Source organism: Eumetopias jubatus, unplaced genomic scaffold, assembly GCF_037043125.1.
Source record: "Eumetopias jubatus isolate StellerSeaLion01/CBP00866 unplaced genomic scaffold, mEumJub1_p1.0 scaffold_6, whole genome shotgun sequence".
Lineage (NCBI taxonomy): Eukaryota > Metazoa > Chordata > Mammalia > Carnivora > Otariidae > Eumetopias > Eumetopias jubatus.
In genome coordinates, this window is record NW_028274812.1 from 140540907 (window position 1) to 140562632 (window position 21726).

Below are 21726 nucleotides of genomic sequence, written 5' to 3' on the forward strand. Positions count from 1 at the left end.
GGCTCACAGCGCCGGGAAAACCAAGAATGATGTGGCCCCAAAGAGCCCACCTCCGAAGATGAGAACATCTTCAGTGCTGTGGTCCACGAACAAAGCCAGAGAAAGACAAAAACCACACAAGAGTCTAGTGGCCTAGAACCTATGTGCCATGACCATTCTTCTTAAAAGCAAATGGATTAGAAATGGTTCAAAAGGAACCACAGTGAATGCTTGCAATATTAAAAATCTAAATACCGGAGCTTCCTGTCTGTATTGATTGAAGAAAGCAGAAGGTGAAACAAGAGAAAATGACACTGGTACTTTCTAGTTGAGAAAACAGGAATGTAAGCAACAGAAAGATTTTCCTGGCTCTTTTTCAGATTTCTGCATGTCATTCCTTAAACCATTACAACTGTCAAGAAAGCAGGTATCTTTAAAAAACAGGAAAAATTCTAAGACACAGAATGTCCAGGAAGCTGCTGGACCAGGCATGCCCTGATCACTTTCCCTTGGACGCTCTGAGGAAGAGCTTCCGGGGATAACGCAAAGCAAACCATTTGCTTTATTCACCGTGGAAGCTTGATTCAAAAGCACAATGAACTCACCTCAATTTTCCAGATGTTTAGGTTAGAAAGCAGATCCCAACAGAAATTTCCATTCTTATCCACTCCGCTGAACCCAAAGCCAGCTGCATTATTCACGGCATCAGCTATGGTTTTTAAAACAACACATTAGGATATGGAACAAAAGTCACATTGCTGCTTTAAAAGATATTAAACGTCTGTCTAGCTTTAAGACTGAGAGATGGGCAGTAGTTTCTCCTTGGAAAAGAAACCAAAACAATTGAAAGGACCTGGTACCATTAGAAATCACAGAAACCTTTTGGGCTCTTTGGCGGGCTTAATTTTTATTCATTCACTAGCACTTAGTGAGCACCTGCTAAGTCAGAAGGCACGAGATGCTCCTAAAAATGCAAAATGAGATACAAGAAAAATGAACTGGAACAAAGCAACAGGATTTCATGACCCACTTGATGGAAGGGGAGAAAGGGAAGAAGGTAAACAAACATCTAAGCTCAGAAGCAGAGGCCAGCAGAAAGAGGAAACCCAGAGGACTTGGGCAGGTCCAAGAGCTGTCATTAAAGTTCTCTCGACAAGAACGGACTCCTCTGGACGAGGAGTCAGGAGAAGAACCAGCTCTGAAAGAGAAATTGGAGCTCATTCTGGACATACTAAGCATGACATGCCAGTAGGTATCAGCCAGGGCTGCCAAGATACAGTTAGAAGAGTTTAGAGCACAAGACAAAGAGCAGAGCTAGAGATATGAATTTGGGGCCAGCCACCACGGAGACCACACATGGACCCAATTACCAAAGCATCCTACCCACAGTCATTTTGAGAAAGCTCCCATTTTCATCTTTATTCCACTTCATGGAACTATAAGAAAATGTCCCCCTGCAGTGGGTATAACATTTCTAATTCCTTAATTATGTGATGTTGTAATCAAATAGAGACCTGATGAAATCAACATACTTTTATGATGATGACCAAAAAGGCTAATTGTCTCTTTCACTTAAAGTTAATTCTGTTAGAATATTTTCTTTAAAAAATAAACTTCAACACACAAAAAAACAATCCAATTAAAAAATGGGCAGAGGACATGAACAGACATTTCTCCAAAGGAGACATCCAGATGGCCTACAGACACATGAAAAGATGTTCAACGTCACTCATCATCAGGAAAATGCAAATCACTACAATGAAATATCACCTCACACCTGTCAGAATGGCTAAAAAACACAAGAAACAAGTGTTGGTGAGAATGTGGAGAAAAAGGAAGCCTCCTGCACTATTGGTGGGAATGCAAACTGGTGCAGCCACTGTGGAAAACAGTATGGAGGTACCTCAAAAAAAAAATAGAACTACCCTATGATCCAGTAATCACACTACTAGGTATTTGCCCCCCAAATACAAACATACTAAGAGCTACATGTACCCCTATGTTTATAGCAGCATTATCTACAATAGCCAAACTATGGAATCAGCCCAAGTGTCCATCGACAGATGAATGGATAAAGATGATACACATTAGAATGGAATATTACTCAGCCATAAGAACAATGAAATCTTGCCATTTGCAACAACATGGATGGAGCTAGAGGATTACAATGCTAAGTGAATTAAGTCAGTCAGACAAATACCATATGATCTCACTCCTATGTAGAATTTAAGAAGCAAGACAAAAAAGGAAAAAAGAGACAAACCAGGAAACAAACTCTGAACTACAGAGAACAAACTGATGGTTCCCAGAAGGGAGGTGGGACAGGTGACGGGGATTAAGGTGTGCACTTGTCATCATGAGCACCAGGTGATGTATGGAAGGGTTGAATTACTATATTGTATACCTAAACTAATAACACTCTATGCTAACTATACTGGAATTAAAATAAAAAATAATTAAACTAAATCACAGCACTGTAAGGCCTTAGATCTGGGGAGATCTTAGAGAACTATTTCTTGAGGCACTATTCATTCTTTCCCATAGAAGTTCAGGTCCAGCTCCAGAGCGACTTCTTTAGGGTTACTCTAAAGAAAAACAACCTGTTCTAGGTTTGTCTCCTTTCCTTTTGGCATAGTTGGAGATTTAACACTGCTTATCTTATGCTTGGCTTCACTGGGAAATGATCTAGTTTCTTTTAGAAGGAAGGACAAGAAGTACTGAGAGCTGCTAGGTCATTCTCCCAAGCCAACAGGACGGAAACTCAGTGGAAAAGGAAAAGAACAACGAAGCAGGGGGTGTGCCCGTTAAGAAGCGAAGTTTTAAATGTGTGGGAAGAAACTGTCGATGACAAGGTAAGCTGAACCAGGAGAAGAGGAACCCTTTGGGGTCTGTTTTGGACATGAAAACCAAGGGTTGGCCAGACAGTATGGGACCAGCAGCCCTTCAATTCCCCCTCCTACCTCCAGGCTCATCTAAAACCCAGAACAACAACTTCTCTTTCAGGTGCCCACAGTCTTCCCAGGACTTTATAAAGCACTCTCCAAGCATTCTCATTCAGCACTCCCAGCGGGGTGTGAAGATGCCAGGGGGGGTGAGCTCTAGAGGCAGAGCCCCTGGCTTCTGGGTCTCCGCTGAGCAACATACTGAACGTATGGCCTCAAGAGAGTTGTCTATCATCTAGAAACCCATTCCCTTGAGAAGAAAATGGGTATGACCGTGGTACCTATCTCAAAGCCACGATGAAAGAATTAAACGAGGCATGAATGGTGCTCCTGGCGCAGTGCCTAGCCCAAGTCAGCCCTCGAGAAATGTTACCTGTTTTCCCAGACCCATCTTGCCAAGGCTTAGTGATGCTAACATTCCGCTCACTCAGGTGGTCAACAGCGCCAGGCTCTGAATGCTAGAAAGGATTCTGATCCCACCACCTGAGTGACTAGGAGTCACTCTGAAAGACAAAGGAAGGATCAGAAGGGTGGCTCTCAGAGGCTGCGTCGAGAGGCTAGGGATGTGCTTGCTCCACTGTTTATGCAAGATGTGGTTTCATGCATTTCACCACTGTTTATGCAAGATGTGGTTTTGTCTCTGAGCAGTTAGAGGTTCTAAGTTCACCAGCCCCAAACTGGCTTTACTTGTATTGTCTATTGTATTATTACAGATAAATTAACTTGGACACCCGTATTTTGGAGGTTGTGATCCTTGGAACACAGCCCGGGCTGAAGTTGAGTCTCACTAATCAGTACTAATTAGGGGAAAACAACCAGAATTTTATAATAAGTCCGAAGAAAATTGTCTTAATTATTTCAATATAAACAGTAACGAGAGTGAGGCTAACACGGTGCAGCTCAGCTGAGATTCATGAAGAGTCTAGCTTTAAGGATTAAATTCATAATCATGTAGAATTAGTGCATCAATTATATATAAATGATGTTTTAAGGAACTGGATAAAACAATTATTCGGTTAAGCAGTTTAAATATTCCCTGTTAGACTATTCATTGCTTTATTCATAAATGATACAAAGGTTAATTTCAGACCAGCCCATGCAATCTAAACTGTAACAAAGTTCGAACTGAGGCCGTACAAATTAATGAAGTGTTTCTCCTGAAGCTACCACCCCCACCCCCGCAAAAGAAAAGATAAATGGAAAGGGGTATAGAAAAAAGCCAAGCCCATGGAGAAAGCTACTCACAGAAAAGGATGCTCCCAGTATCCAGGGCACTCCCAAAAGGGCAGAACGATGCCAGACGCCCCCCCGTTGCCTAGAACCCCCTCCCCACCCACACCCCCACCAGCACAACCCACCTCGAGTTAGACTTTCCCTAGGAGGCCATGCAGGGCCTTGCTTTCCTCCTAAAGCGGGAGCTGATTTAGTCCAGAAGCCAGCCCTTAAGCCCTAGGATACGGAATATGGGAGCGGGAGAGGTAGAGGGAGAGAGAGACAGAAAAGGAAGGGTAAGTGAAGACGTAGAAGGCAGCCAAGGGAAGTGAGCTGTTATCTCTTCCCCCCTCTCTCTCTCTCTCTCTCTCATTTGCACACACACACACACACACACTCAGGTTAGAGCAAAGTGGAAATATTAAGTATTTCACGTAGGAAAATAAGCCTGGTGCTCCAAGCTAGGTTCCAACTATAGTATGTATCATGCCTACCTACTGAAGAAATTGTCATTCTTAAGTCATAAAGCAAGTGCAGAAAGAGGAATGAGGCTTTTGAAGCCTTCCAAAACAACTGGTCTACATTCATCATCCCCTCTGGATTGTTGGCATTGGGGCAGCTCGCCATGTTCCTGCCTGGTCGGTATGCCCGTCCCCGTGCCCACGAGCTGTTAACAATCCTGATGGCAGAGAAGAGGGCTTACTCACCTTTGCATTCCTCCTGGCACAGAACCTCGTGCGTGACAAAAACTCCCTGAATTGAACCAAAGGTGACAAACAAACTTCCCATGCTGCAGATGTTTTAAAAGCCCTCCGTTCCATCTTTCTGGCCAAGTGTCACATAAATACCGCACTGGACTGAACTTCTCCCTGAACATTTCGACCTTTAAAAATAATTCAGACCAGGACTTGGGGAATGAAGAGTTCTTATTTTTTTAATGGGTACAGTGTTCCTGTTTGGGGTGATGGGGAAATTCCGTTCTGGAGATGGGTAGTGGTGATAGTTGCACAACACTGTGAATGAACTTCATGCCACTAAGTTGTACACTAGGGATGGTTAAAATAATAAATTGTGTTCTATCTTACCACAATAAAAAGTAAAAAAGTAATTTAGTAGCTACCAGCTTTAATTTGGGGATAAAAACTTGGAGCATGAAATGAGAGAAAAGGAACTCAATTAAGTGCTATGCCTTCACTCATGGAACACAGGCTAAGCACTAGGCGCTGAATTTAATCATCTGTTTGACTTAATAAACCAAATCAGGGGTCCCTGACATCAAGCCCCTGGTCACCTTCAGCTAAGAACTTAACTTTACATTCCTGAGCTGCCGTGCCTTATCAAAAGTCCCTTACCACTCCTGGTAAGTAAATAGGAGGACTTAGTGCTCACTCCAGCAAAGCTTTAAACTTTTCCAGTCTAAAACAGTTTGAAAGGAAAGAGAAAAGCAAATCAAGCTGAACTTTCTATCTTAAAAAAGAAAAAGTCACCTGAATTCGGTTTCTAAGACATAAATCTTAACCAACAATTTTTTTTTTTTTAACCGACAATTTCTTAAAGAAAAAGTGTGACCCTAAACCAGCACGTGTTTTGGTACATTTTTTCAAGCATGTCCCCTCGGTTATGCACGACCCAGAAAAATGACAAACAGCCAGATCATTCTGGAATTTTCCCCTAACTTTCCACGGTACTAATGGGCACCTTTGATTGGTGGAGGAAGCTTCCAAGTTTGCACATCTGTTAATAACATTGAGTTGAAGCAACAGCTAGGACTGCTTTTCTCTTTTCGGGGATAACTGAGTTTATGGATGGCAGGACACAGGGGTGCTTTGCTGGAAAGTACAAAATGATACTGGCTCAGCTACCTCCATCATGCACTGAACTTTTTTTTGGTTAGGGGATCCACAGTGCTGTTCTGGAGAGGCCATCCAAGGAGTCTCCCTTTTCCCTCATTCACTCAGGGCCATTCCATCAAACGTACCTAATGTCCAGGCAAAGTAATACTTGGGCTTTGAGGCTTGCATGACAATATATAAGTAGCAGAGTCGAGTCAGAAAGTTTGCTTTATGAACAAACCAGTCATCGACCAGGCAGGTGACAGGGAAGGACTTCGTGAGCGTCAAAAACAGGAGGAGAGACACCAAGGTCATACACAGCTTGCGTATCACAGCTCTCTGAAAATGTGGAAAAAAAATCAGGGTAACCATGCAAGACTCCCGTATGAGGAAAACAATTTCAGCAAGGGCACCTTAGGGACAAAGCAGTTCCAATAGCTGCTTTGGTAATATTCCTTACAAGGAGCGGCGACAGGCATTCCTAGGACACAAACTGGATGCTGGGCATAGGGGCTAAATGCAAATGAAGACTACACCACTGACACTTGAGGTCTGAATGTATCTAAAATGGAAGAAAACTATTACTAGCACATTCTACTGACAAAAGGAAGGTAGCTTTTTTCTTTTAAGATTTTATTTCTTAGAGAGAGAGCATGAGCAGGAGGAGGGTCAGAGGGAGGAGCTTGCTCCTCGCTGAGCAAGGAGGCAGGACTCGATCCCAGGACCCCAGAACCATGACCTGAGCTGAAAGCAGCCACTTAACTGACCGAACCACCCAGGTGCCCCCAAAAGGAAGGTGGTTTTATTACCCAAAACTTCAGAGAAAGAGCATTACTGGGGCACCTGGGCGGCTCAGTCGTTGGGGAGCCTGCTTCTCCCTCTCCCACTTCTCCGCTTGTGTTCCTGCCCTCACCGTCTCTGTCAAATAAATAAATAAAACCTTTTAAAAAAAAGAGCATTACAGAGTACAATCTTCTATCAGAAAGGAATAACCGTTTGCCTTCTACTTCTGTTGCCAGCAGAGTTAAGGAAATGGGTCTGAATCACCACAAGGAGCACAGAGGCTCAAGCTAGGAAGGATTCTGTGCAAGTTGTGAAATGCCTGAGCCGGGACATGAGAAGGTAATGGAGAGTTTTAGAAAGCCTTCCAGGATGGTTTACATGTAGTCTGCTCTAGCATTAAGATGTGCTGACATTTTAAATGCCTCTGGACCAAGTGATTTTGCCCAGTCTTCCTGACATTCCAGGGAATGTCATTTAACATCAATAGAACTATAGTTCCCAATTTTATAAAAACAGGCCACTTTCTGGGTGGGGCACCTGGGTGGCTCAGTCCGTTAAGCATCTAACTCTTAATGTTGGCTCAGGTCATGATCTCGTGGGTTGGGAGACTGAGCCCAGTGTCAGGCTCCACGCTCAGTGCCAAGTTGGCTTAAGATTCTCTCCCTCCCCCTCTGCCCATCCCCCAACTCAGGCTTGCACTCTGGTGCACTCTCTCCACCAGATAAATAAGTCTTAAAAAAATAAAAATAAAAACAGGCCACATTTTTTGTAATACGGGGACAGTAATAGCACCTCCTCAGAGCGGCTTGAGGTTCAGGTGAATGAATATTTGCCAGGTACCCAGCATCGGGCTCCCAGTCAAGTGCTCACCATGTGTGGCCGCGATTATCGACAACACACTGGGGAGGCACCAGCCTGGGAGTGCCAGCCGCCTCCCCACGATGTGTCTTTAGCCAAAATACCACCTGACCGCTTCACTTTCTCTGTGCACAAAAATGCAAGAGTCTCCCCGGGGAGTGATATTAAGACTCTGTGATCATATTCTCTAAATAAGAGCATGTGAAACACAAGAGAACTACTGTTGTGGTTTCTGCCAAGAAACTCCTGTGAGTACTTCGATGTCTCATGACTATGGCGACCTCACTCCTGCATTGTTTCAATGACGCAGGAAGAGCTGAGACCGTTGACAAACCATACACTGCTGGACACCTGTGTTCAGATAGTCAAAACTATCTGAAAATTCACGCTTAGTGAGTCACTTAAATTTTCAAATAATTAATTTTGCCTAGATTTTAGCATTTACAAAGTATTTAACTCAATCATCCTGATTTTCTCCTTTTTCCAATTTTCCCTCTTCCTTCAATTACAAACTTCCCTTAAATATAGGATATTGGACCTGAATAAATTCAGCATATTTGTGAAGTTTGACACGTTATCCTAATGCTGACTAACTTGAAATTAATAAAATCCAAGTTAGGATTAAAATAGGATTTCCAAAAAACCATCTTAAACTCTCCAAATCAGTAAAACCAATCTTTAAGCATGCCAACATAAAACTGGTTTCCCACACAAGAAGCAGGCTCTGCGATAAAAAAACAAACAAACAAACAAACATTTATTCTGGTTCCAACTCCCTCCCCATCCCCCTTTCATGACATTATCCTTTGGCTGGATATGAATTTCTATTCATAAAGACAAAAAGGCACTCATAAATCCGAATGTGTTAACCAGCACAGTGCTGAGCACACTGTAAGCATTAAATATTGGCAGGCTGACCTAGTGGATCGATTCTTTAATATTTCCAGCCCATGAGCTCCGCTGTGAGGGAAACGGGGGTGGGGGGAGTTACTGGCCAAGCTTTCTGGTAAACTGTTTGGCTTTTTAATTAGAACAATTACTAGTGAGAGTCAGCCCTGGCAACGGAGCTCTATTTTTCTGGAGCTCTGGGTAAATACTTGGCACTAAACACTTACAGTGGGAGAAGGCTCTGGTAGGCTGTGGAAACCTCTCTGCTTCCAGTTCACTTCCAGCAACTTCGTGTGTATGTGTCTCCCCTCAATAAAGGCTATATAATCCTTGAAATTGTTGCAAGGGCCAGCTATGACACTCATGAAGTTGAGAAGGTAGCTTAAGTATTCCAAAAAAGAGGGTTTTACTCTGTGAAAATAAAGTGAAAAAAAAAAAAGTTGAAAAGCCTTCAGTCTTGGATTTTTCTCTGAGATCCGCAGGTCAGCCAATCCTAAACACAGGCATTGTCTTTGTAGATGATAACACATGACGTGGTCTTTCTTTGTTCCGGTTCTCTAAAAATCCACCTAAGCTAGAAACCTTGTGGAAAGGACAAGTTAATAGAGGTGGGTGGCTCCGAGAAGGTGCAGCGCTCCGTGGCGCCCTCTGCTGGCCGACGGCGGCACAGACATGGAGGGCGAGATCCAGGCTAATTCTGAGGCTGGGACGTGCTCTTTCTCAGCAACCTTAGCTGTCTGCAAGAGAGAATGAAGGTAATAAACACGAGGCAGGGGTGGGAACCTGACCTAATGTGAGCTGCGCGAGATGCTGTGAAATGGGAAAACTCCCTCCCAACTGCCAAAATAGACACAAAACAAATGATGGGTGGAATCAGTTTCCTCTTGAGGAGGACACACAAAACCACCACTATAGCAGTTTCCTGTCTGCTTTGGCATCCAGGCATGAGGTCCCCAACCACAGACAAAAGTAGTGGCGGGGGAAAATTCTATAGAGACCAGTTCTAGGTAGCGGTGTTTTAATGGCATTTAAAGGGGCAGGATAGTATTGTGGGGAAAGGCTCCCTAAAATGCCATTGCTAACCAGTCACTGGAATTATGCCCTACAGCATTTATACCCCCACAATACTGTGCAAAGAATCTGATTCATTAGTTTCCTGCAGTGGGTCTCCATTGCTTCTGAGTCCCAATCCCTTAATGTGAAAACGAGGCACTCAATCTCCGTACCACTCAGGACCCTCTCTTCCTTACCCCTAACTATCTCCTGAAAGTCTCCTATAGGAACCCTCCACCGTAGCTGCCCGTCCTTCCCTGATGTGCTACCCCACAAACCATTTCCATTCCCTACCAATGTTGTTCTCCTCCCTTACAGCCTCCCTTTCTCCAACATCCACACCAGCCACTGTCTACCTTCAGCCTGCTTCCTGCTTCCTGCCCCCTGTCTCCTACTCCCCAGCTCACAGTCCTCTCTCCAGCCCTGCTCCCATCTGTCTTCATAGCCGCATTTAATCATACTGATGTGCACTGATAATTTATTGGGCAGACACATACCCAATAAAAATAACTCTGTAAGAGACCTAACAATGGCAGTGAAGGAGAATCTTGAAAAACTAACAAAATTATAGACCCGTGTACTCTCTGGCCCAGCAACCCCGCTTCTGGGAATCTATCCCACCGCTATACCCAAACCTTTTTAAAATGACCTAGGAACAGGGTTTGTAAAAGCCAAAGATTGGCAGACAACCCAAGTACCCATCAGTAGATTCGTTAATAAACACTAATATGTCCGTATAGTGGAGTTAATCTGCATTGAAAAATGAGGAGGATTTCTAGACACTGATGTACAAAGGGCTCGAGAATATATTGTTAAACTTACTTCACAGCAAGTCGATGTTGCTCAGCAGAGAGGTCTTCAGCTCTTCGACCTAATCCTATAAAAAAAGAAAAAAATGTAGAAATAAGATGTTTGAAGTAGAAAATTCTAAGAGAGGCTTATAAAAGTCATTTGAAAAAAATGATTTATTTCACATTTATTTCATAAATCATAAAATCATTTTTGAAAATGCTCTGGATTAAAGAGCTACCCGCAAGTGCACGTGTGAAGGGGAAAGTCTCCGCAGGTTCTCGTGAAGAGGGGAGAAAGCAGGGGTTACTCCTATTTAAACTGCACGGTAGGACATGGATCCCAGAGAACTCCCCACATCTCCTCCACTTCTTACCAAAGTACGTATGTTTTCACCCCTACAAGAGAGAGAGAAGCCTGCCTTTGCAGCCTGCACCAGCTCAAAGACCTCTCTGATTAGGCTGGCTGCAGACACCTGCTAGCAGCTGAGAGCACGGGTGTGGAATGGGGAAAGGAATAGGGGATTTTTCCTCTTCCAAAAACACAGGAAATGTAATCCTGAATGCAGGAAAAACATAAAAGATGTATCAGGTGATTCTTTTAAAATTCATCCATGCCAGAAAAAAAAAAAAAAAAAACCCACCAAATCACCTTTGTGCTCCTCATAAAATTTATGTTAGCTTATAGTCACAGAAACTTAAGTGTCATCTAATAAGCTATAGACATTGTTCTACAAAGCTGTGTATCGAGCTAAGACTGACGATGGTCACCAATCATAAAGGCAATTCAGAAAAATGCATAAAGGAAGACAGTGTTTGCTGTTCCCACTACACACAAGAAAAAAAGAAATGACAAACATCTTGCTGTACGTAAGGGCTGTTCCAGAAAATCACGTAAACTAAGAATGCTTTAAAAAGTAATTTAGGCAAAAAGCCTATTTAAAAAGAAAAGATTTTTTTTTTAAATCACACTTTTTTCTAAGATGTCAACATTTCTGGCAATTCTAGAAATTAAATTTATTTTAGCTATTAGTTTATGTGCTAATATTAGTCTATCACCACTACCAACTAGACTTTTAGGTACAAAAACATTTATCAACTCAACCCCGGTTTACTCTGGACTTTTCCAATTTGGGCCCGCCCTAAAAGTCTCATGTCCTGGGAAACTGCTCAGTTCTGGACAAACCAGGACAGTTGGTCACCCCGGAAAGACCCCATCCTTGGTATGAAATTACCCAGGTCTCTACAGAATGACTAAATCACCAAGTATGAACTAGGAATACCCAGGGTCAAAATGAAATTAAATCCGGTCCCAAGCTTTAAAGAAAAATAAGACTAGCTAACAGAGATTGTAAATCTTCTCGCACATAAAGAAGCTTCAACAGTCCGAAAGCATTTGCCAGAACAGTACAAATCCACAGAGTATACTTTTACTAATTGCACCTGACACCTTTTACACCCATATTGAAATCTTCCACCTGGCTGAAAGTGCCGGCCTCCTTCCCTGGAACCAGGTGTTAATCATGTCAATCACACTTTCTGGTCATTTTCAGGAAGGGCATGAGCAAAGAAAATGTTCAGTTTTATACAAACAGGAGCTTCTTTCTTCCAAGGAGAAGGGTCAGGCTAATCTCATTAGATAATTTTCCAAGCCAAACGACAAAAACAAAAACATTAAACAGAACGAAATTAGCATTAAAAAAAACTGTTAACCAGCCAATACTATTTTTTATTACCTTGTGAGCTTCTCAGATTAAACCACAGAAAAAGGATGCCATTTCTTCTCAAGAGATTTGGAAATAAAGGGCAGAGAGCACCATAAATTTAAAACATTATAAATATAAACAGAAAACCAACTGTTCTCAGTGTAAATATTTCAGCAACTTTAGATTACAGAAATAATAGCTGTGAAAGTAAAGAGCTTTGATTAAAGAAGCTTGTAAATTTTTGACAAGTTAAAAAAGATCTGCCAGTACTTGGCTAAGCTCTGGACTATGGGTATTGTCTAAATGAAGAGCTCACTCTCAGAACTGAAAGGAGAGTTGTTTTTCTCACCATCATGAACTTGGAATGCCAAGGTTGTGATCTTCTGTGTGACAATCATCAGAGGCCTAAAAGGAAGACAGAAGAGAATCAATTGGCAGAAGGACCACTAGAAGAAACATTTATTCTATTTCCCTGCATGGTGGTTGTTCATCTTGAAGGCTATTCAATAAAATGAAAAAAAAAAGATGGAATTGAAAAATTCCCTTCCAAATCACTTTAAATAAGTAGATATAACAACACTGAATGAGAGGACACCAGAAAGCCCCTCTTGCACTGTTCCTCCAAGTGTAACTTCCAGGATCAGCCCCATCAGCATCCTCAGGGGCTTGTTAAAAATGCAGACTCTCACACACTCCTTTCCAGAATAAGAAAATGAGGACGTGCATTTTAACAAGACCTCTAGGGAGACTCAGATGCACATTAAAGTATGAGCAGCCCCAGTTTGAGGGATACCTAATTCAATGCCCCAGTTCCACCTGGATGAGACATATATTCTGGCTTCTTCATCCTAATATGTTCTAACACATGTTCTATTAAAGGTAATTTTCCCATGCACACACAGTAAGAGATACTTTTGTAAAATGCAGCTACCTGTCAATAAACCATTTAGTGACAAAAAATAAGACCAATCCTAATTTGAAAAAAAGACACCAAATAAAAACTTGTCTAAGAAGTGGAACCCAGGGGGTGGAGCAAGATGGCTGAGAAGTAGGAGACCTGGATTTGGTCTGGTCCCAGGAATTCAGCTGAATAGGGATCAAACCATTCTGAACACCTACGAACTCAACAGGAGATGGAAGAAAAGAATGGCAACAACTCTGAACAGAGACGCAACCACTTTCTGGAAGGTAGGACGTGGGGAGAAGGGAATCCGAGGTGATATTCGGGAGGCTAGATGGCGGGGGAGGGGGCCTCCATCGGCCGCTTCTGGTAAGTGCTGGAACCGCGGAGCACAAAATCGGAACTTTTAGAAGCCGGGTCCGCTGGGGCGCCTGGGTGGCTCAGTCATTAAGCGTCTGCCTTCGGCTCAGGTCATGATCCCAGGGTCCTGGGATCGAGTCTCACATCGGGCTCCCTGCTCGGCGGGAAGCTTCTCCCTCTCCCACTCCCCCTGCTTGTGGTCCCTCTCTTGCTGTGTCTGTCAAATAACTAATCTTAAAAAAAAAAAAAGTCGGCTCCGCTGGGGGACGTCGCTGCAGTGGCTAAGCGGGGGTGGGGGGGGGGTGGAACCCTCGCGGGACAGTGTGGTCTCAGGACCCTCGGGGTCACAGAAAGACCGGGGGAGCCTGAGTGCGGCAGAGCTCCCAGGTATCGGAGCGGGGAAGCCCGCTGCAGAGACGGAGCCGAGGCCATAAACTGTGATCCGCGGCCCAGTCGGGCCACTGCTCCTCCAGCAGGGACCCAACAAACAGCAGATCCGGGGAGACTCCCCTTCCTCCCCCGGGAGGAGCGGCGCGGGAGCGCACCGCAGGGATCTGCTGGGTTTGGAGACTCCACACAGGGTCGGGTGCCAGAGATAGAAATGCTCGGTCACAGGCCGGGTGCGCACGGAGTGCGGCCGGAGACCGGGGACACGGGAGTGACTGCTTTTCTCTGGGGGCGCACTGAGGAGCGGGGCCCCGAGTTCTCAGCTCCTACTGGGTGGAGATTGGGAGGCCACCATTTTCACGCTGGTCCTCCAAAGCTGTACCAGAGCTTGCAGGGAACAAAAGCTCCTGAGAGCAAACCCGCGCAGCTTGCTTAGCCCGGACCGACAAGGGCGGGGCAATTCCGCCTCCGGCAAAGACATTTGGGAACCACGGCAACAGGCCCCTCCCCCAGAACAGCGCGAACAGCCAGCAAGCCAAGACCAAGTTTACCGATCAAGGAGAACGGGAGAACTCCAGCGCTAGGGGAACACGGCACATAGAATTCATGGCTTTTTTACCATGATTCTTAAGTCTTTCAAAGTTAATTTTATTCTTTAACAGTCTTTTTTTTTTCAATTTTTCTTTTTCCCTTTTTCAACTAACATCTTATTAATCCCTTTTTAAATTTTTTATTGTTGTTAATCACCATACATTACATTATTAATCCCTTTTTTAAAAAACATTTTTATTTTTCATTTTTAGAGTCATATTCTATCCCTTCATAGTAGTTACTCTTATTTTGGGCATATATATATATATGTATATATATATATATAAAAGTTGTTCTCTCTTTAAAATTTTGAGATACAGTTTCTTCTAACAGATCAAAATATACCCTAAATCTCTAGTGTATGGCTTTGTTCTAGTCTCCTGCCTGATCACATTCTCTCCCTTTTTCTTTTTTTTTTTAATCCTCTTCTTTCTTTTTTCAAACAACTTCTTATCAATTCCTTGTATAAAATCTTTTACAATTTTCATCTTTACAGTCATATTTCATCCCTTCATCGTATTAAGCCTTATTTTTGTACATATGTAAGTTTTTCTTTCTTTAAAATTTTGGGAGGCACTTTCTTCTAACAGACCAAAATACACCCAAAATCTAGTGTGTGGCACTGGTCTAAGCAGCAGCCTGATCATATTTGATCATATTGGGTTTTTTTGTTTTGTTCTGTTTTTGTTTGTTTTTATCTTTCTCTTTTTTTCTTTTTTTCCTTTCCCTTTCTTTTCCCCCAGTTTCAGGTCTTTTCTGATTTATTTAGAGTATATTTCCTGGGACGTTGTTACCCTATTAGCATTTTGTTTTCTCATTCATCTATGCTCCTCTGGACAAAATGACAAGATGGAAAAAAATCACCTCAACAAAAACAACAAGAGGCAGTACTGTCTGCCAGGGACCTACTCAATACAGACATTAGTACGATGTCAGACCTAGAGTTCAGAATGATGATTTTAAAGATACAAGCTGGGCTTGAAAAAAGCATGGAAGTTATTAGAGAAACCCTTTCTGGAGAAATAAAAGAACTAAGTCAAGTCAAAATCAAAAAGGGTATTAATGAGGTGCAGTCAAAAATGGGGGCACTAACTGCTAGGATAAATGAAGCAGAAGAGAGAATCAGTGATACAGAAGACCAAATGATGGAAAATAAAGAAGCTGAGAAAAACAGATAAACAACCACTGGATCACGAGGGCAGAATTTGAGAGATAAGCGACACCATAAGATGAAACAACATTAAAATAATTGTGATCCCAGAAGAAGAAGAAGAAAGAGAGTGAGGAGCAGAAGGTATATTGGAGCAACTTATAGCAGAGAACTTCCCTAATGTGGGGAAGGAAACAGGCATCAAAATCTAGGAGGCACAGAGAACCCCTCTCAAAATCAATAAAAATAGATCAACACCCCGACATCTAATAGTAAAACTTACGAGTCTCAGAGACAAAAAGAAAATCCTGAAAGCAGCTCGGGAGAAGAGATATGTAACCTACAATGGTAGAAATATTAGATTGGCAACAGACCTATCCACAGAGACCTGGCAGGCCAGAAAGGACTGGCATAATATATTCAGAGCACTAAATGAGAAAAATATGTAGCCAAGAATACTATATCCAGCTAGGCTGTCACTGAAAATAGAAGGAGAGATAAAAAGCTTCCAGGACAAACAAAAACTAAAGGAATTTGCAAACACGAAACCAGCCCTACAAGACATATTGAAAGGGGTCCTCTAAGCACAGAGCCTAAAAGCAACACAGACCAGAAAGGAACACAGACAATATACAGTAGCAATCACCTTACAAGCAATACAAGGGCACTAAATTCATATCTCTCAATAGTTACCCTGAATATAAATGGGCTAAATGCCCCAATCAAAAGACACAGGCTATCAGATTGGATTAAAAAACAAAACCCATCGATATGCTGTCTGCAAGAGACTCAAGAGACTCTTCAAGACACTCAAAGACACCCCCACATTGAAACTGAAGGGGTGGAAAACCATTTACCATGCTAATGGACACCAAAAGAAAGCTGGGGTGGCAATCCTTATATCAGACAAATCAGATTTTAAACCAAAGACTGTAATTAGAGATGAGGAAGGACACTATATCCTACTTAAAGGGTCTATCCAACAAGAAGATCTAACAATTGTAAATATCTATGCCCCTAACATGGGAGCAGCCAACTATATAAGTCAATAACAAAAGCAAAGAAACACATCAACAACAATAATAGTGGGGGACTTTAACACCCCCCTGACTGAAATGGACAGATCGTCTAAGCAAAAGATCAACAAGGAAATGAAGACTTTAAAGGACACACTGGACCAAATAGACTTCACAGATACATTCAGAACATTCCATCCCAAAGCAACAGAATACACATTCTTCTCTAGTGCCCATGGAACATTCTCCAGAAGAGATCACATCCTAGGTCACAAATCAGGTCTCAACCGGTACCAAAAGATTGGGATCATTCCCTGCATATTTTCAGACCACAAGGCTTTGAAACTTGAACTCAATCACAAGAGGAAAGTCGGAAAGAACTCAAATACACGGAGGCTAAAGAGCATCTTACTAAAGAATGGATGCGTCAACCAGGAAATTAAAGAAGAATTAAAAAAATTCATGGAAACCAAGGAAAATGAAAACACAACTGTTCAAAATCTTTGGGACACAGCAAAGGCGGTCCTGAGAGGAAAGTATACACCAATACAAGCCTTTCTCAAGAAACAAGAAAGGTCTCAAATACACAACCTAACCCTACACCTAAAGGAGCTAGAGAAAAAACAGCAAATAAAGCCTAAACCCAGCAGGAAAAGAGAAATAATAAAGATCAGAGCAGAAATCGATGAAATAGAAACCAAAAGAACAGAACAGATCCATGAAACCAGGAGCTGGTTCTTTGAAAGAATTAACAAGATTGATAAACCCCTCGCCAGACTTATCCAAAAGAAAAATGACCCAAATCCACAAAATCATGAATGAAAGAGGAGAGATCACAACCAACACCAAAGAAATACAAACAATTATAAGAACATATTATGAGCAACTCTATGCCAGCAAATTAGATAACCTGGAAGAAATGGATGCACTCCTAGAGATGTACCAACTACCAAAACTGAACCAGGAAGAAATAGAAAACCTAAACGGACCTATAACCACTAAGGAAATTGAAGCAGTCATCAAAAATCTCCCAACAAACAAAAGCCCAGGGCCAAATGGCTTCCCAGGGGAATTCTACCAAATATTCAAAGAGTTAATACCTATTCTTCTGAAATTGTTCCAAAAAATAGAAATGGAAGGAAAACTTCCAAACTCGCTTTATGAGGCCAGCACTACCTTGATCCCCAAACCAAAGACCCCATCAAAAAGGAGAATTACAGACCAATATCCTTGATGAACATGGATGCAAAAATTCTCACCAAAATACTAGCCAATAGGATCCAACAGTACATTAAAAGGATTATTCACCACAACCAAGTGGGATTTATCCCTGGGCTGCAAGGTTGGTTCAACATCCGCAAATCAATCAACGTGATACAATACATTAACAAAAGAAAGAAAAAGAATCATATGATCCTCTCAAAAGATGCAGAAAAAGCATTTGACAAACTACAGCATCGTTTCTTGATCAGCACTCTTCAGAGTATAGGGATAGAGGGTACATACCTCAATATCATAAAAGCCATCTATGAAAAACCCACAGCGAATATCATTCTCAATGGGGAAAAACTGAGAGCTTTCCCCCTAAGGTCAGGAACATGGCAGGGATGTCCACTCTCACCACTGCTATTCAACACAGTACTAGAAGTCCTAGCCACAGCAATCCGACAACAAAAAGAAATCAAAGGCATCCAAATCGGCAAAGAGGAAGTCAAACTCTCACTCTTTGCAGATGATATGATACTTTATGTGGAAAACCCAAAAGACTCCACCCCAAAACTGCTAAAACTCATACAGGAATTCAGTAAAGTGGCAGGATATAAAATCAATGCACAGAAATCAGTGGCATTCCTATACACCACCAAGACAGAAAGAGAAATTAAGGAGTCAATCCCATTTACAACTGCACCCAAAACCATAAGATACCTAGGAATAAATCTAACCAAAGAGGCAAAGGATCTGTACTCAGAAAACTAGAAAATACTCATGAAAGAAATTGAGGAAGACACACAAAAATGGAAAAACGTTCCATGCTCATGGATTAGAAGAACAAATACTGTGAAGATGTCAATGCCACCTAGAGCAATCTACACATTCAATGCAATCCCCATCAAAATACCATCCACTTTTTTCAAAAAAAATGGAACAAATAATCCTAAAATTTGTATGGAACCAGAAAAGACCTCGAATAGCCAGAGGAATGTTGAAAAAGAAAAGCAAAGCTGGCAGCATCACAATTCCGGACTTCCAGCTCTATTACAAAGCTGTCATCATCAAGACAGTATGGTACTGGCACAAAAACAGACACATAGATCAATGGAACAGAATCGAGAGCCCAGAAATGGACCCTCAACTCTATGGTCAACTTATCTTTGACAAAGCAGGAAAGAATGTCCAATGGAAAAAAGACAGTCTCTTCAACAAATGGTGTTGGAAAATTGGACAGCCACATGCAGAAGAATGAAACTGGACCATTTCCTTACACCACACACAAAAACAGATTCCAAATGGTTGAAAGACCTAAACGTGAGACAGGAGTCCATCAACATCCTAAAGAAGAACACAGGCAGCAACCTCTTTGACCTCACTCAGCCCAGCAATTTCTTCCTAGAAACATCACCAAAGGCAAGGGAAGCAAGGGCAAAAATGAACTATTGGGACTTCATCAAGATAAAAAGCTTTTGCACAGCAAAAGAAACAGTCAACAAAACCAAAAGAAAACCGACAGAATGGGAGAAGATATTTGCAAATGATATATCGGATAAAGGGCTAGTATCCAAAATCTATAAAGAACTTCTTAAACTCAACACCCAAAGAACAAATGATCCAATCAAGAAAGGGGCAGAAGACATGAACAGACAGTTTTCCAAAGAAGACATCCAAATGGCCAACAGACACGTGAAAAAGTGCTCAACATCGCTCGGCATCAGGGAAATCCAAATCAAAACCTCAATGAGATATCACCTCACACCAGTCAGGATGGCTAAAATTAACAAATCAGGAAATGACAGATGTTGGCGGGGATGTGGATAAAGGGGAACCTTCCTACATTGTTGGTGGGAATGCAAGCTGGTGCAGCCACTCTGGAAAACAGTGTGGAGGCTCCTCAAAAAGTTGAAAATAGAGCTACCATACGACCCAGCAATTGCACTACTGGGTATTTACCCCAAAGATACAAATGCAGGGATCAGAAGGGGTACATGCACCCCAATGTTTATAGCAGCAATGTCCACAATAGCCAAACTGTGGAAAGAGCCAAGATGTCCATTGACAGATGAATGGATAAAGAAGATGTGTGGTGTGTGTGTGTATACACACACACACACAGTGGAATATTATGCAGCCATCTAAAAGAATGAAATCTTGCCATTTGCAACGATGTGAATGGAACTGGAGGGTATTATGCTGAGCAAAATAAGTCAATCAGAGGAAGACATGTATTATATGACCTCACCGAGATGAGGAATTCTTAATCTCAGGAAAGAAACTGAGGGTTGCTGGAGTGGTGGGGGGTGGGAGGGATGGGGTGGCTGGGTGATAGACATTGGGGAGGGTATGTGCTATGGTGAGCACTGTGAATTGTGCAATACTATTGAATCACAGACCTGTACCTCTGAAGCAAATAATACATTATATGTTAAAAAGAAGAAGAAGAAGATAGCAGGAGGGGAAGAATGAAGGAGGGGGGAATCGGAGGGGGAGATGAACCATGAGAGTCTATGGACTCTGAAAAACAAACTGAGGGTTCTAGAGGAGAAGGGGGTGGAGGATGGGTTAGCCTGGTGATGGGTATTAAAAAGGGCATGTTCTGCATGGAACACTTGGTGTTATATGTAAAGAATGAATCATGGAAAAATACATCAAAAAAAAGAGGGTGCCCCAAAGCAATGACTGCTGCAAAAATAAAACAAAACAAAGAGGCAAAAAAAAAAAAAAAAAAAAAACGTGTAACCCATGTCAACAAGGATGCCAAGGTAATTCAACAGAGGCAAGAATAGCTTCTTAAAATAGTGATGGTACAACCAGATAGCCACATAAAAAGAATACAAAAGTAATTTAAAAATGTATCAAAGACCTAAATGTAAGAGCTAAAAGTAAAAAACTCTTAGAAAAAAACACAAGTATAAATCTTCATGACCTTAGATTTGGCAATGGTTTCTTAAATGTAACACCAAAAGCACAGGTCACAAAAGAAAAATGTGGATTAAATGGCTATCACTGAAACTTAAAATTCTGTGCTTCAAATGACTCACACCACCAAGAAAGTGAAAAGACCTTTCACAGAATGTGTGAATATATGTGCAAGTCATACATCTGATAAACAACGTAGTACTAGAATATATAAAGAACTCTTACAATAAGAATAAGATAATAACCCAATTTAAAAATGGCCAAAGGATCTGAATGGACATTTCTCTGAAAAAGATATACAAATGGTAAATAAGCAGATGAAAAGATGCCCAACAATAATCAGCCATCAGAGAAATGCAAACCAAATCATACACCAGTTCACAAGCACCAGGATGACTAGAACCAAAAAGGTAACAAGTGTTGGTCAGAAGGTGGAGAACTGGAACCGTCATACATTCCTGGCGGGAACATTAAAAGGTCCAGCCACTTCAGAAGGTCTGGCAGTTTCTTAAAAGGTTAAACACAGAGTGACTGTATAACCAAGCAATTCCACTCCTAGGTATATAGCCATGAGAAATAAAAATATATCTACACAAAAACTTGTACACACCTGTTTAAAGCAACATTATTCACAATAGCCCAAAAGAAAATAATCTAAATACCCACCGATGAATGAATAAATGAAATGTGGTATGTCTATAAAGTAGAATATTCAGCAATAAATACAGTGAAGTACTGACCCACGTATAATATGAATGGACCTTGAAAACATGATGCTAAGTGAAGGAAGCCAGACACAAAAGTCCTGTATTGTATGATTCCATTTATATGAAATAGCAGAATAAGCACATCCACAGAGAAAGTAAATTACTGGCTGCCTAAGGCTGGAGGAACGGGGAGGAAATGAGGACTTATGGCTAATGTATACAGGTTTCGCTGGGGGGTGATGAAAATGCAGAATTAATTATGCTAATGGTTGCACCTGTAAATCCACTCTGTGACTATGCTCCAAACCACTGCATTGCGGGGCGCCTGAGGGGCTCAGTCGTTAAGCATCTGCCTTCAGCTCAGTTCATGATCCCGGGGTCCTGGGATCGAGCCCCGCATCGGGCTCCCTGCCTGGCGGGAAGCCTGCTTCTCCCTCTCCCA

The 21726-nt window shown here is 42.0% G+C and overlaps 1 protein-coding gene across 7 annotated transcripts in view; it reads right to left on the minus strand.

Moving 5' to 3' along the window:
* Positions 1–21726, minus strand: part of MBOAT1 (membrane bound glycerophospholipid O-acyltransferase 1) — a 140942-nt gene that overhangs the window by 40257 nt on the left and 78959 nt on the right. For all 7 annotated transcript variants that reach the window (XR_015768385.1, XR_015768384.1, XR_015768383.1 and 4 more), the window contains exons 5-9: positions 12391–12446; positions 10370–10424; positions 8722–8905; positions 6112–6304; positions 585–688 (exon numbers count right to left, since the gene is read on the minus strand). Coding sequence is in view for 4 of the 7 variants with exons in the window: in XM_028107372.2 (XP_027963173.1) it covers positions 585–688; positions 6112–6304; positions 8722–8905; positions 10370–10424; positions 12391–12446 (592 nt within the window). In the remaining 3 variants the exon portion in view is untranslated. The remainder of the gene's footprint in view (positions 1–584; positions 689–6111; positions 6305–8721; positions 8906–10369; positions 10425–12390; positions 12447–21726) is intronic.